Source organism: Nanorana parkeri, unplaced genomic scaffold, assembly GCF_000935625.1.
Source record: "Nanorana parkeri isolate BGI_ZX_2015 unplaced genomic scaffold, ASM93562v1 scaffold21, whole genome shotgun sequence".
In the NCBI taxonomy this organism is placed as follows: Eukaryota; Metazoa; Chordata; class Amphibia; order Anura; family Dicroglossidae; genus Nanorana; species Nanorana parkeri.
The window spans coordinates 608,428-625,434 of NW_017306289.1; the positions used below are offsets into that span (position 1 = coordinate 608,428).

The following is a 17,007-nucleotide window of genomic DNA, read 5'->3' on the forward strand; positions in this document are numbered from 1 at the left end:
ATATCCACCTGTGTGTAGTGTCTAGATGAATTTCCCACAGGTTGTGCTATTAACTCTGGGGGCATGCAAGACCGTTTCCCCATCCTCCCCCTTGCTCCTCAGGAAGTGGACTACAAAACCTCTACACTTCTTTCCCCTAAAACAAAAGGAGGAGGTATTTGTAAAAAATAAGTTAAGGCAACTGGACTTGCTGTATTTTTCTTGAAGATGTTTCACTGGTCATCCAACCAGCTTTCTCAATTCTCATTCTGAATGGAGAAAGCTGGTTGCATGACTAGTGAAACGTCTTCAAGAAAAATACAGCAAGTCCAGTTGCCTTGACTTATTTTTTACAGATATACCATGGCCTGGATGAATGAGAACCTTCACAGACATAAGGAAGAGGTGTTCTGTAGTCCAGCAGAGGCTGGGATCACTGATGGGGATTTAAGTGCAGCAGAGGCAGTGTTGTCATCTCACTGCAGGATGTTAGGAGCTCACTGAATCTCTAAAAGGATTAGCAGATATTTTATTGTACTTGCAGTGTTTTTAAAGAGGCAAAACCTGCGGAAAATTGTATATTTTTTAAGTTTTCCAAGGCATGCAAAATAGGCTTTTCACTCTTAACTAAGTTTTTGGGCCTTTTAAAATCCTTTGTTTCCTAAGATCATATGCTCCACTAGGACAGGAAGTAAGGTATATGGTGCTCTATTCTCTGTAAAGAGCTGTAAAAATATATTTGCTATATATACAAGCTAATTTAGCATTCGGGATCAAGGGTCAAGCTAGAACCTGGAGGACATGTGCTTTAAAAATCATAAATGCACTGAATGCAAGAGAAGAATGACTTGGCCTTTAGGATGTATTCCAACCTGCACTGGGGTCCATCTCCCCAAGACCAGACTGTCATAACATGTATGCTATCCCTTTGCCTTTGTTGCCTCTAGGCACATGCCTCTTGTGCCTTATAATAAAACTGGCCCAAGTAAAAGCAATTCTAATTTCACTCATTTAATATGTATGTACCTGTATGTACAGAAGAAAATATGTAACCATTTTAGGGGGGTCTAAAAGTTTCTGGTTAGTCTGTTTTCTTTTTTAATTATTCTAAAAATGCCCTCACTGATATGCACTGCAGAATCACAAGAGGTTATTACTAGAGATGCACCGATACCGACCGTTGTACTTGAAAATGTCCCAATAATTATCAAAACTGATACCGGCCCATTAATTATTCAAATTAAGCACCTGCCCAAGGTCCCACATTTGCTGGGGACCTTGTAGCAGCCTTATCTCTGCAACATGAGCACAAGTGGAGAAGATTTGAGAGCACTGACATGGAACAGTGGCGTGTGTGGGGCTTACCCTGCAGTAAGATGCTGGGGAAGGAGTGTTTCAGTTGAACTTATCAGATTTCCTCCTTTGTCTCTCTGTGTTCTCTCCCACCCGGCCCTGATAGGGACACTGGTGACACCAGCACCAAAATTTTAGTCTTAGGGGTCTATTCACTAAGCAGCCAAAGGATCTAGCCGTAGCTTCGGCTGATCCTTCGGCTAGCTTCGGCCCCAGGACCCCTTCAATTCATTAGAATCGAAGGGCTGCTGTACTGGCTATTCCCCTATAGCCCGTACAGCTCCCGAAGTCGGCAGAGCGGCTCAGTTGAGCCGAATGCATATGAAGGGATACTGACATTACACACTGAGAGCGGCCTCTCCGTGTTCTCAGTGTGTAATGACAGATGTCGTTTCTGGTTACCTGGTAACAACCAACAACTGTCATTCCTCTCCCGGGCGCTCTGGGAGTCTAATAGGCTCCCGGCCGCCCGGGAGAGAAACACTTTCTCCCAGAAAGTTTTACTTTCCCTGCTCTGTTGTCTTTTTTTTTTCTTCTGACATGGAAGCTGTTGGCTGCCATCAGAATAAAAGAAAAAAAAACACCATAGGAATGCATGGCTACATTTCTATTGGCTATTTCAATTTGCAATAGCAAACTAGCTATTGCACCCGCCCACTGCTGCTGTCAATCAGCAGAGGGGACCTGAAGTTCTCCATCAGGTCCCCTCTAGTGATTGACAGCAGCATAGGGCGGGTGCAATAGCTAGTTTACTATTGGCTATTGCAAAGTGAAATAATTCCTATGGTGTTTGTTTTTTTTGGATTCTGACGGCAGCAGAACCGCCCTGCCAATATAAAACAGTTGGGCGGAGCTAGCTGTCACTGCTAGCTCCGCCCAATCGTTTTCTATTTAATTTTTTCTACTTTTTAAACTGTTTTTCTATTCTGCTCGGTACCACAGAGGTACCGAGCAGATTAGCCAAATGCTGCTCGGCTGCATTTGGCTATTCACTCACTGCTGTTCGGCATCTATGAGAATAGACCGAACAGCAGCGAGTAGCCTGCCGGAGGTTTGGCTTAGCCGATCCAGATGTTGGATCGGCTGAGTCGAACTCCTTCTGCACTTTTTTAAATAGGCTGTCAGAGGAGGATGCTGGGAAATCAGAGGATGCTATAGTGATGAACTGCTAGCTCTGTGATCCTGTTACACAGACTTTAGTGATAAATTGTTAGCTCTGTGGTCCTGTACCATGGACAGTACTGATAAATGGTTAGCTCTGCAGTCCTGTTACATGGACTGTAGTGATCTATTGTTAGCTCTATGATCCTGTTACATGGGCTATAGTGATGAATTGTAAGCTCTGTGATCCAGTTATATGGACTATAGCAGTGCACCACTCCTGGGACCCTCCACCTGAGACATCAGGCCAGCACATCGCAGCAGAGCGCCAACATAGAGTATGTAACAATATATTATTCTGCATTGCTGTATAACATATTGCTGGGATTTGTAGTCCCTCTACAGCTTGGTGTCAGTGGCAGAACTGCCAGTGATGCAGCGTTTGCAGGTGTGTCTGTGCCCTGGCATACACCACTGTCCTAAAATCATTAGTCTGTATTGTTTTAGAAAAACTGTCACATGCCACTTAAAAAAGGTATTGGTAATTGGTATCGGCGAGCAGTTGAGGAAAAGTATCATTACTTGTACCCGGTCTGAAAAAAATGGTATCATTGCATCTCTAGTTATTACTACTTGATGTACCCACCTACTGTATCTAGGCACTTTGTGCAATATACACACCTTATAATGATTCAATTAGTCAGTCTTGTTAAAACAAAACAGTTACATTTCTACTACCATGTGCTTCACTGAATATAACATCATTATCTTTGGACAAGTATACTCAGTAAAAAGCTCATCTCAATTCTTTATTATATGGCACAGTGCACCAGACAATTAGAAATGTGACTGATTCATTTTAAAGTGCATAATATTATTGAGAAAGCTTTGAGTAGCATTTTAGTTTACTTGGTACATGGTACCAAGGGAGCCTTCTTCATTAGTTTCTCGGTGTAGGTGTCCTTTTTAGATTGGTGTGGCAAAGGACTCTTCACCAGCTCACTGGAGAGGGGTGGCATCATACCTGCTCCCACCTGGGGTTGGGTTATATATATATGTAAACCCTTGTTGCACCCATTAATCTCCTGTGGGGCATCAAAAATATAGAAGGACCCACTAGTCAGCTAGCATTGGACAACCTTGCTTTTAGTGTGGTTAAACTTCTTCTGGGAACCTGACAAAGTGTTGACAGACTCCTTGTTTGCTTCAGAATGGGTTTTACTTTACAATATCAGTCTATGGGAATGCAAAACCCACTCAAAGCAAGTCACAAGATAGTTAACCTCAGGTTAAATGTACCTTTCAATTAATTCTGAATTCAGAAGCATCTCAAACCCAAAAGCCAATCTACATAGGCCCAAAGGGCTCTTTGCTCTCCTTTCTTCCATGTTTTTGCAACTCACAGCTTAGTAAAAGTGTAGATTTCTATCCTTCTTACATGATTTATCCTGCAAATTTTACCATGAGGCGACTTTCAGTGTCATGAGATCCAGTTTTGTTGGATCTCTTGTGTGACAATGCATGTTTATGGAAATATTTGTCACCAGAAAGATTTTTCAGTGCTCAGATCATCTGACCTCCATTTCTGACCTTGACATTTCAGATAAAAAATGTAATTGAGATTCATCAGAAAATGCACACACTGATTTTTTGAAGAAATCTTTAGAACATCAATTATGTTTGTAGTGTCTACTAGGCTATTAGTGATAGTCGGGGCTGTAGACAGCCTGGCTGGATTTGTAGTGGCAACTATATGGTTAATCCCAGGTCTCTAACATTGCCTGTACAACCCTGGGTGGAGTGAGACTCTGTCATATTGTGGGACAGTCAATGGTGGATACTGTAATGTATGTACAGTACAGCAGACAATCACTGGGCTTCCCCCAGCCAGTGGTGCATGCTTGGTGCCAGTAGCATGACAGTGCTACATATATTGGTGGGAGCTGCCATGTGCTCTCTCTCTCTCGCTGGTGACCAGCCATGGATTAGGGCTGGGACCTGTTCAGCCTGCCCCCAGGCTAGGCCAAGGCCTGGGGGTGGGCATGGGCTGGTATAAGGGAAAAGGTTTCCCTGAGGCCTCCAACATCGAGGAGGCCTGAGAGACTGAAAGAGGAAGAGAACCAGGACCAGTGCAGGCTCTTGAAGTACCCTGGAACTAAGTGGACTTCAGAGCATGGTTGGTGTCTTTCCTGGATTGAGGATCTGCATACATCCTGACTGTCTGTCACATCAGTGGTTATCTGATGTCCCTCAGGTGGATCTACAAGGATATTCCTACAAGGTCCGGTGAGTCTGGAGCTTCTGATGGTTACCCCTGGATACCTAGAACCCCTATGCCCTCTCTCCGACAGTGAATGTTCCATAAATCGTTTACTTAGCATCTTACTACTGGAGTGGACTTCAGTTTATGGGCACCAGAAGTGGGCGGTTAGAGCTAATGGGTGTGCGGCTGAAGATCATCCCCTGGACCAACTAGAAGTTAACCCGGGCACCAGCGGCTCCTCCGGGAGTTATCGCTACATGTTATTGAAGGATCTCATTGAAAGTGGCCACCTTTAATAATCTCATCTAAAATAACAGAAGACATATTGGAGATGGGACCCCTCTGCGAATGGAGACTGAAAATAAGAACATTTAGAGCAAAAACACTATTTTAAACAACACATTTGTACAATGCAGATAAGACATAACCAAACCAAATACACCTAATAACATTCCACAGAAAAAAGGCAATAACTTACAGCTCCCGAATTTTAGCGGGCATGCGTGTGCGTCCATAGGAAAGTCTTCAAGCTGCATAGGGCATTCGGCAGATATTGTCAGTCTGTTCAAATCAAAAAGAGGAAAAAGTTATACAGCAGTGCAGCCAGTGAGCATCCAATCATTGCTTGAGTGCTTATAAGCGATGGCCGCAACATTACTAAAAGGATTTTGAGGACAAGTTGAACTCCAAAATGCAACCTGATGTCTACTTGAAACACTGTATTAGCATCTCTTCAGGTATCAGATATTTTACGTATTGAATGAAAAATGCAGATGTGTCAGGTTTTACCTGTTAGCTCCCACAGCTGTCAAACTGCATTAACATGAGAAAACTCCTGTCTATCTGTTCATATAAAATACAGTCTTTACTCCCATGACACCATATCTCAGAGGACAGCTCTCTTATCATTGAGCCAAATGTCTCAATGCCAGCATCTTTATATGCTGAGCTGTGAACTGAATTTATCCTGAAAGTCTTAGAACAGAGGAGGATTTCAATCAAGCAGTTGCTGACACCACGGGCAATAGAATAGTAAGAACTGTTTAAGGTTTTATGGTGCCACTGAGAAATTGCTAAACAATCAAACATTCTATCATTTGTTTTACTTATACTTGAATGCCATCTGATGTGTTTAATTATTCAATAAAAAATTTAAATACATTCCTAAATAGCTATGCCACTGAAATTAAATTCTGTTTGGTTTCGGAGCTATATTATATAATACTATACATAAGGCTATAAAGGAAAAGAATAGGGAGGATAGACACTGAATTTAGATCTTCCAGTGTTGAAGTTTTCATTTTGTTGATAAAAAAAAGCATGTTATGGCATATGTTCCATTGATTTCCATTTTTTGCCATTTAATTCCTCATCTCTCCTTAATTTGCATATAACATATTACTTTTAATTGGAATTTTGCTGACTAATTCATATATGCAGTCATATCACCAATTACTCAATCCTCCCTGGATCTTTAGCTTCCAAACTGTTTCTCTCTACATCTATTGAGAACTAACAGACTATTGGGCTGATTTCCTAAAAAGGTTCGTGCAACAAATTGTGTTGAGTGTTCAATTATACAATCATTTTCAGATGAAATACGCTAATATAAGGAATTTGCTTTTTATATGATTGTATATTTGAATTGAATATTTCAGAAATGTATTGTGTGGAAATGTTTAGCTTTTTAGTAAATCAGCTGTCTCCATCAATAATCTATTTGATCATTTTCAACCTGTTTCTGTCGTAATTCCTGAAACTGTCCTTTGCTAAAGTTAAAATCTTCAGACTTGCAGTTTCTTTGATCACCAACTTTTCTCATTTTACCTACAGTGTTTCTCATCATCTCACTGTCTTCTACCTTCACCCTCTCATACTCTCTTCTCAGGCCCCTCCTTATCCTTGACTTCTGTGAAGGTGGTGCTCGAAACTATTTCTTGGCCTCTTATCTCACCTCCTGACTGTATCTGTTATATCTCCCTTCATGTTCTTTTTGCATTCTTAAACCTTTATATATGGATACGAAAAAAATAGTCTGATTCCATGCCTGAAATAATGATTACTGTTGAGAACTCTCCATTAACCTCAAATCTTCAATCTCAGTGGTAATATTTGATTCCTTTTTCTCTTTTAAATATCACATTCACTTCCTAACTAGCAGTTGTCATTTTTAACTCAAAAACATATTGCACCAGTCCTTTTCTCAGGAAAGCTACCGAGTATTGTACTTCATTTGGCAGTTAAGAGTTAAAGTACCATTTTTTTGGTTAACTCAGTAGATTGAAAATGATATTTTCAATACCCATTAGAATTCTTTATCAGGCATGATGTCAGGCATCATTCCTGCCAAAGAAACCTAATGAGGGGAATTTATCAAAACTGGAGCAGACAAATTCTGGAGCAGATTTATACTGCACCCAATCAGCTTCTCTGTCTCATTTTCAAATCTTACCTGAACCAACTGAAGAGAGATGCTGATTGGTTACCATGGGCATCTGCTCCAGATTCGGTGTGCTACAGTTTTGATAAATTCAACCCAATTTATTTTGAAAGCTTGCTGTTAAGTTAGCCGATAAATGGTACAGCTGAAAAAGCTACAGTATCATATCCCAGCTTGATTATCGTAACACCCTCCTGCGTGGTCCACCAACAAACAAAATGGACCCACTCCAGCAACTCCGCTGCTTCACTTATCTGCTTTTCTTCTAGCTACTTAAACATTGTTCCTCCCAGTCAGTCTCCCCCAATGACTGCCTAAAATTCAGTGAACTATCTTTCTAAATACCACTTAAACTTCAGCCCCCTTCATCCTAACACTCTTACACCCAGCATGAACCTTTCTTCTGCTCTGGCATTCCCTTTCATATGCTCTTTAGCACTTACCAACCCTTTATACTGTTAAGCAAAACCATAACATTACCTTTTTTGGCAAATGTATAATCCTATCAAAGATATTCTTTTCTGTCACCCGTCCAGCACTGCTTCCTCATCCACAATCTGACAATGTACATGTTGTCACCTTATATACAGCTTACTTTTTTAATTGTTCATAGATGTTTTGAGTCAGAGGCGCAAAGTTTTGAAGCAAAAGAGTAAATATGACAGCCAGGCAACTAACATTTTTAGGAGAGGTTAGAAATGGCACCCTCTATGTTGTTGTCATAAAAGGTTTTCTTTAATTCAGCAAGCATCTTGTAGAATGTGTGCACAGCCACAACAAATCTTTAGCAAGACACTTGCAAAATACAGTAAAACCTCAATTGATAGAAAAGCCAAGTACAACATATACCCTTTCTAACCTTTTTATGTTTACTACAAAATTAAATGAACACTTAGGGTGCAACATATACATTTTTGCACACAAGACTCATGCAACGTTCACCCAAGATTCACAATTTCTTTTAATTGGATTCAATCGCTTTTAATTCAAAACAATCGCTGTGGTGGGAGAACAGCTGTCTGCCGCAAAAACTAAGCTGGCCGGGCTGAGCCGCCAAGGACACTCTGTATCTGGATGCTGTGTAACAAGTACTTGTCAGCGGTGTCTCTAAGTCAGATGGCTCAGGAGACAAAACGGTGATGACGTTGAGAGCGTACTCCGACTGAAACAGTGAGGGGGTGGTGAACAGTTGGAAGTGATGTGTAAGGGGTAGATGGCTACGCGTTTCGAGGCGAAGCCTCTTTGTCAAGCTCGGGTGAAGAAGGAGAACCGAATTGCGGGAAACTCATGATTTTTAAAAACTGACAGCTGGGTGGGATCAGCCTAGCTAAGTGCTGCCCGATATGCTTATGGGTTGTGCACTCATGCTCGATCCGCCCCCCTATACCATTCTACCTATCAGGGCAGCGTGACTAGTGCTGATCCCGCCCAGCAGTTAGTTTTTAAAAATCGTGAGTTTCCCGCAATTCGGTTCTCCTTCTTCACCCGAGCTTGACAAAGAGGCTTCGCCTCGAAACGCGTAGCGATCTACCCCTTACCCATCACTTCCAACTGTTCACCACCCTCTCACTGTTTCAGTCGGAGCACGCTCTCAACGTCATCACCGTTTTGTCTCCTGAGCCATCTGACTTAAAAAACGACCGCTGACAGTACTTGTTACACAGCATCCAGATACAGAGTGTCCTTGGCTGCAACGGCTCAGCCCGGCCAGCTGAGTTTCTGCGGCAGACAGCTTTTCTCCCACCACAGCGATTGTTTATATAAGATTTCAGCCGTCCACACCACTGTGCTCTACCTGGCTGCATCTTCCCAGGGGCTCCACCTGACTACCTCCAGTGTTTTCAAGGACATCTTAAATGTGAGTTTTTTCACAATTGCGTACAAACAGTAGTAGCGCTCTCAATACATACATTGTCTCAGAATTTTGTGTAAAACCATCTATAAATATACCCTTTAACGTTTAAATTGTTGCTGCAATGTTTTGTTTTTTTCTCCTGGCATCTAGATTATGACTAATGTTCATTTATACATTGGCATAACTTAATAAAGCTTGTCTTTGCCTTTTGTTAATTTCAAAGTCAAGTAAAGCCCAGTATTGTAAAATATGAAAACTGCATGTCACTGGAGTCCCAAACCACTGTTTTTGTACTACACCCTCCATGACTTGCAGGTGATAAACTAATATGAACAAAATGTTTCATTATGGATTTACTTCAAAACAAATTAACTTGGTTATAAATAAATAAGTATGGTTTGATTGCAGAAGTCAAATTTAATGTACTTCGTTTTTGTACTTTAATGTCTTGTGCTGTCTGTCCTTGTTAAGCGCAGAGCCAGATTATTTCATACCTTTGTTTATTCCTTCCATATTCGCGTTTCAGATTTTGTCTGCCTTATAATACCAAATAGCATTGTTTGCATGTTAATGTTTCTTTTCAAAGTGGCGTGTATTGGGCAGCAAGAGAGTGAAGAGAATTAAAAATACTAAATTGAAGCCGAGGCTTGTTATTCTCTAGGCAGTCTATGGCTTCCCAGGGGATATCCATTTACCATTCCTAATGTAATGTACTTTCACTTCAGTGGCATGAAACTAAATGGGTCTCCTGGTTGCTTGCTTGCTACTGATTTTATTCTATGATGTTAGTTTCAAGCACTGCCTGATAGCAAATGTGAATGCTTGAGAGTTAGTTGATGTATATTAGCGCATAAATGGCACGAAATAGATTCATGTAAATTTGTGGTGTATGAGTCTTTTACAGAAAACTAATCCTAAGCTTTTTCAAGCTTGGTTGTCTGATGGTAAATGGTGTTTTTAGCATCATTTTGTAAATGTATTACATAGCAACAGAGTGTATAAGACCCAAGAACAGTGTACTCAACAACATGCTATGGAAAAGTCATATTTTATATTTGTTTAAACTTGAACCACGTGATCAAAATATATTTTAAATCCATACATACCAATAAATAAATTGGTATTTTCTTTAGTGAGGTAGTGTAGTGAATTGATTACAGCCAATCCTCAATTTTGTTTTGGGTCCCCTAATATGTGTGTAGCTTAGTGTCTACCACTGTTCCTTTACTGTATAGGGGACCTGGGTTAAATTTTTTCTAAAAACATTATCTGCTCTGGAGTTTGTCAGATGAAATCAAGAAATATTGTAAGACTTCAGTTTGCAAGTACTGAAAGTCACAAAGGATTCATAAATATCTTTTGAAATTCTTACTTCGCAAATACACCTCCTAACCAGAAGAGTAAAGCCCATGAAGGGGCAAAACAACAGACTTACTTTAATTCTGATCCAACAATGTTTATGCTTGCCTTCCATTCACTCCTTTGCTGCACCGTTCATCCATAGGAGCAAAATGAAGAAGCCCTGTGTATGCTCCAAGTCATGTTTTAGAGTTTACACTGAGGACTCTCTGTGCACTCTCATGTGACACTGCTGAGTGTCTGGTTAGTCAATCGCCAAGTACCAGCATTTTTACATGGGATGAAGGGGTGTGGGTTAAATGCCCCCCCATGCCTTTGACAAGGTTTGTCTCTTTCCCAAATAAATAAAGTGGTGGGGTAGCAAATTAAAGGTCAATATAAGCAGCTGTGGGGGCTTGCATTACATTTTAATTGTTTTTAGCCATGCATAGGTAAAACACAGCTCTCATTTACAAATAAACAGCAGTAAGTGGAGTAAGATTTGCTAACTATTTACTGATGGTTTTGACATGCTAAGTATAATGTTTCTTGATATTGTCAATGTAAATTGCCTGAGTTTGTTACAGATCTACTTAAAGTTTTTTTAATGGGGAGACTTGTTATATAGATATCATTTAGTAGCATACAGACTGTAAAGATATATGAAATATGAAATAGGTAAGACTCATATAAATGTGGTAAAATCCTAAATGGAATTTTACTGCACATTGACATCTCCCATAAACTATAATGTTAATAATAAATGCTGCCTAAAGGCATCATTTTTACCAAAGCATTTGAAATATGGGGTGTTTGTATACTCATATTGGATGCCCTAATCACGTGATGCTATTCTGATGGGATTAATTCAGTGGTCATTTACAGTATGCAATTCTGCCTCAAGATTTTTGTGTTTAAACATGTTTCCTCCCACTGTGCTTCAATGTGCTATTAACCAGCATATTCACAGCCACATATTTAGACATTTACTGACAAAAAAAGATGTAGTCGTTTAGTACATTTTTCTGTTATAACTGTTATATCTCCATGAAGACATATTTTGACTAAGAAGAGAGATGTAATTGCCCAATACTATTAAGTAAATTAACACTTAGGGGTCTATTTTTAAATAATTCGAAGAGCCATTTGTCCTGTCAATCTTTGTGTGCATTCGTTCTGTGAGATTAGATAATAAAATATTATTAGAAATATGATATAAAATGACACGGCTCCGTGTCAGAATAAAAAAAAAAGAAACAGCAGTGTTTCTCTCCTTGGCGGCCAGGAGCAGGAGACTCCCGGAGCGCCAGGGAGAGTTTGCTGTTTGGAGATCAGTGTCCCTGGTTAGCTGATCTCTCTGCAAGGGGCCGGAGCCAGCCGTAAGATCACGACTGGCTCCGCCCAGCTGTCAGTAGCAGGCTGTCGGCCAGCTTCGGTTTTCAGCGTGGCTCAGCCGAGCCGGGGCATATGCGTTCGGCTCGACTGAGCCGCTCGGCCAGGTTTGGGAGCTGTACGGACTATAGTGAATAGCCCGTACAGCACCCCTTTGGTTCTACTGAACCGAAGGGGTCCTGGGGCTGAAGGATCGGCCGAAGCTACGGCTAGATCCTTCGGCAGCTTCGTGAATAGACCCCTATGTTTAGCTAGATAATAGTCATGATGGCTAGTATTATCGGAGCCAAAACTTTGTATGTTTATAGCCATCTAAATATTGTTTACCAGGCTGGGACCTCTGAGTTGCACAGTGTGAGTGTGTGATTTTGTTAAAAAGTTTAAAACAAAACAAAAGGGGTATTTAAAGTTGGCAAATGAATTGGATAATGTGGCTTGCCAATAGATTTTTAATTATTCACTGATCTCAAATTAGTATGCCAGTTGTTATCGGCAATGCATTACTAATCTAATAGTTTTCTTTTTAACCATGAAAATTATAGATATTTAAACAACATTGGTTGATTATCTATGTAAATATTAACAAGTAACAATGGGAAAAGCAAAACCTTCTACTTCTTCAGTTGACTGTGGTTGTATGTATCTCTGTAGCATTTGGAACACATTATTGCCATCTAGAGAGTGTTGAAGGAATTTTATTTCCAGAATTTCATTAAGGCTTCCTGAATACAAGATTCTTACAACTCGGAGGTATTTTTTCTTGTTTGTAGGACAGAAATCGGGCTACATTGTGTGAAACGTTTTTGTTACACTAAGTCTATGGCAATTCCAAAATTACAGAGAGTTTGCATATTCCAAGATACTGTGACCAAATGGAGAATTAATTGTATGCAAAGGTACTTTGTTTCAGCATATTTACATATAATTTAAAATCACACATCTATTTATTTTTCATTGCTTTTTTTAAATTGAAATATATGTGGCTATTTAGGGTTACTGCATGTTTCTGCTTTGTAGTTAAATATGCCTCTTTTCCTCTATAGCTATATACAGACAATGCTTTATTTGAAGTGCTAGTGATTTCCAGCATCTCACTGGTGCTGAGGGTCTGTTTAAATTACATAATGATATCCATGCCTTCTCTGTTTTTCATCACAAGGCACTGAGTTACCATAATGTCTTTTATGGAGTCTTTAAATGCAACTCCTGGTGGAACATATGCTAGAAGATAAGGCTTTTCTATTTCTGTGTGCAATGGCTTATTATGCAAGAACTATTTTCATAGCTAGCATCCTTAAGCCCTTACTATTTTCAGTACATTATTTGATGAAAAAGCAAACTGCAATAACCCACAGCATTGAGTCAGAAATCATCTTTCATGCAGCTGAAGTAAACAGAAATCTGATTGGTCACTATGATCATGGCATGTTTTATATTGCACCACCAGTATGTCATGGTTACTACGCTCTTTGCACTTTTTACATTGCACCACCAGTATATCATGGTTACTATGTTCATTGCACTTTTTACATTGCCCAGCAATATATTATTGCAGATTTTACATGGCACCAGCTGTATATAATAATCCACATTTTACATTGCACCAGCAGTATATTAATGCACATTTTACATTGCACCAGCAGTATAATAATGTACTTTTTATATTGAACCAGCGGTATACTACCCATATGGTATAGTACAATGAAACACTATTTAGTGGTTTAAAATATCTAGCAGAACATCAACAGTATAAAAATGGAAAGCAACATAAAAGGCAATACATTCAAATAATACACAAAACGAGATGCATAGCCTACATTATTCGTATTCCATCTGTGCAAGGAGTGCCAGAAGATGCCTGCCCCCAATACACAAGAAGAGCCAAGAGAATGCAGGTATCGCAAAATGGAACATTTTGAATCAACCACCAGACATATATAATCATAGTACTTAAAAGCAATTTGCAAAGCAAATTTTCCATATAAAATTAATGTACAAATACATTTTCTTATTAAATTAATATATGTCCTCAGGTTAAGAAAGTATAAACAAACACAGCAATGTAAAAGACACATATAAGCCCCCATTCACACCTAAGTGTTCTGTTGCGCATTTCCTGAAGAGCAAAAATGCTCAGCATGAACAATCCCATTATTTTTAATGGCATGATTGTGAATTGAAGCACCACACTCTGTTTATTAGTCAGATACATTTTTATTCAATGTTGGGTTTAGGGGACAGTAAAGAAATAGGCAGTGCATTTCGAGGACTCATACCAATGCTCCCTTTATCAGGACTTAAAAAGGGAGAACATATCAGGATTGTAAAAGCTTGAAACTGGATACTATTTTGTCCAGTGAGTGAGAATGCAGAAAGCTTTATAGCAGCTGATTTGAAATGTTGTCTAGGCATACCAGAGCATTATGTCGCTTGGCACAGCTGGAAAAAGTACATGAGCTTTTTATAGGCAGAATCAGGCATTTTTGGTACGTACGACTTCAATGGGAGCTTCTAAAAAATGCCAGAAAAACATGTGTAACATGCATTTTTCACATGATTTGGGGCCTCACAGCCATCTCCTTCTCTTGGTAATTGAGTTTCCATTAGCTAATACCAAGGAGTGCAAACTAAAAAATCCAAAAACATAGAAAAACCACTTTTAAAATCACCCGAAAACACACTCAAGTGTAAATGGGGTCTTGCCATTATAAATCCGGCCTCTACTTGCTTGTAGAGCTAGAACTGCCTCTAGAATCTTCAGCATCTGGCACAGATTTGTCAGGTGTGTTGAATGTCTGTGTTCTCCACAGTGGTTTCCCCTGTCCATTACATCACTAGTGGGCCCCTTCGGAGGTGTATGGACTACTAATGATGTAGAAGGAAGTGAAACCACATAAGGCAGTGGGGAAAGACGCAGACATGTGACACACCTGAAAGTATCTGATAGCTAAAATTCTTGTGGCAGCTTTAGCTCTGCAAGACAGTGACAACTGGATTCAATAGAGTATTAGTAAATATTATTCATGTCCTTTACAATGCCATCTTTGTTTAAAAGTTGTTATCAATAGTATAGTGTCTCTTTAAAAATATTGAAAAATCCTTCATGTTACCAATATCATACAAATATATAAATACACTGTTGAAAAAAGTCTAATGAAAGTATGATGTGTTACATGTACAGACAATATTATGCTTTTGAAGTCATTTTCTTCCTTGATTTGAATGCCTGCTGTCTGTTCCGTTGATTTTAGTGGGGCCAGGTCTTTTCAAATTGGCACTTGGTTGACACCATTTGTAGACAATGACGTCCAGCATCAGACTTTATCCACAAATCTGTCCAAAGAACTAACTGCCAAGCCTCCAGAATGTTCACGCAGGTGCAAGCGCATTACACAAAACACTGTTTTGTGGCTTTAATGATGTCCAAAACATAGCTGCAGAATGCTTCTTTGAGTATTCATTTACGTATATACATGCATGTGAGCACAAACTGTCATCATTATTTTATTGAGTGTTCTGTTTAATAATATATGTATCTATTGTTTTTTGATTGTGTTATTAAAAAAAAGCATTTAAGATTTTTAAGTAAATGTATCAAATAGGCAACGCCACAGTGTAATTTGGTGATGCAGTCACCCAGAACTCTCAGCCAGAGGGGCTGAGAGGTTCCAGAATGTGAACAGTTTTGCAGAGAGGAAGCTAGCTTTTCAGTTTCTTCAGGGTTTTTCATGTTCTAGCTGGGATCTGGAGCTCTGGAGATTTGCAAGAGTTCTGGGTGGGATGAAATCTTCAGTCCTGGGGCCAGGTGTTGCCGCTGGTCAGGTGGCTGAGAGCAGCCTTATTAAGAGTCTGGACCAGAGCTAAAGGGAGGGATTGGTGTGGTGTGTGGTGGAGGCACACAAGGGCCAAGCCAGGTGTGGTGTGTGTGTTGCAGGTACACAAGAGCCGAGCCATGTGGTGGGGCCACACAAGGAACAGCCAGGGAGGCTGGAAGATTTGGAGAGGCTGAGAGAGCCAGGCACACAAGCGGTGTGTGTTGGAATCACACGAGAACTGTGTGGAAGCTGGCAAAAGGTACGGAGTAAGGTGAGTGTACAGGACAACCTGAGTCTAGTGAGATATGAGAATATGTAATTTTTCTGAACGACAAAAGGACTTTGTGTATCTTTATGTTGAAGAAAAGATTATTATTTCATTATCAAATTGATTGCTGGCCCTTTTGCATGAATAAAGACTGTCTTTTTATGTTAAAGATGACTTCAAGAGTAGTCTCTTAGCACTCACCTTTGTGCTAAATTCCCCAAGATATCACTATATATATATATATCCAGAAACATATCGGCCGAAAATGGCACTTTTGCCTAAATGTCAAAAGTGCAACTTTTCTGCCGAAATAGCGGTGCATTCCTGCTATCTCTCCTCCCCGCTGGGCGCTGCTCTGTGTCCCAGCGGGGAGAAGAGAAACTGTCACAGGCGGCCAGAGGAGAGTGCTGTGAGCGGACGGCGTCTCTCCTCCCTGCACCACTCAGCCTCCTGTCACAGATCGGCAGAGCAGTGTGTGGGCGGAGACATCCAGCGCTGTCACAGGAGGCCGGCCGGCAGTGCGGGGGAGGAGTTAGCTGTCAGATCAAGCTCTCCTCCCCGAATCACTCAATTAGCCTGCTGTGACATCCTGTCAGGAAGAAGAGCGAGTACAAACACTCAACAATCAGTGATCGCTGACTGTTTGTAAATAATTGAGGACATAGCGTGTTTACTATCTCCTCAATTATGAATTAATGGATGGGAGTGATCTGCATCACTTCCTGTTCATTCATGATTGTGGACATGGTAAACATACTATCTCCATGTTATCTCCAACTCCAAGTTATGAATGAACAGGAACACTCAGTATAGAGGCTTCCTGTTCATTTATAACAAGGGCTGCAGAAAAAGAGATTGAGGACTCTGTGTTCTCAATCTCTTTTTCTATTTTAAAAGGAAAACATCAGGGGTCTGTTTAGATCCCTAATATTTCCCCAAAGCACCTAAAAGTAAAGTAAAAAGTAAAGGGAGATAGATTCCTTTGCCTTTAGTAAAAATGGCAAGTGTGAGAAAAATGGAGAAGAAAAGAAAAACAAGGTATGCAAAGAATAAAAAGCCAGCAATTATCTATACGTGTCTGTTTATAGATTGTCATTACTAAACATTTCTAAAGCTGCCTTTGTTGCTATTTTGAAGATATGGGTAAAGTTCCACTTCCTCTTTAATGTAGGCATTGTTCTTCCCTCTCTTTTTCCAAAGCCA

At 40.1% G+C, this 17,007-nt stretch overlaps 1 protein-coding gene across 1 annotated transcript in view; it reads right to left on the reverse strand.

The window, feature by feature from the left end:
- The window catches only part of GABRA5 (gamma-aminobutyric acid type A receptor alpha5 subunit), a 168,307-nt gene that overhangs the window by 84,460 nt on the left and 66,840 nt on the right, over window positions 1-17,007 (reverse strand). The window contains exon 5 of the mRNA XM_018563208.1: window positions 5,175-5,257. Coding sequence (XP_018418710.1) covers window positions 5,175-5,257 — 83 coding nt within the window. The remainder of the gene's footprint in view (window positions 1-5,174; window positions 5,258-17,007) is intronic.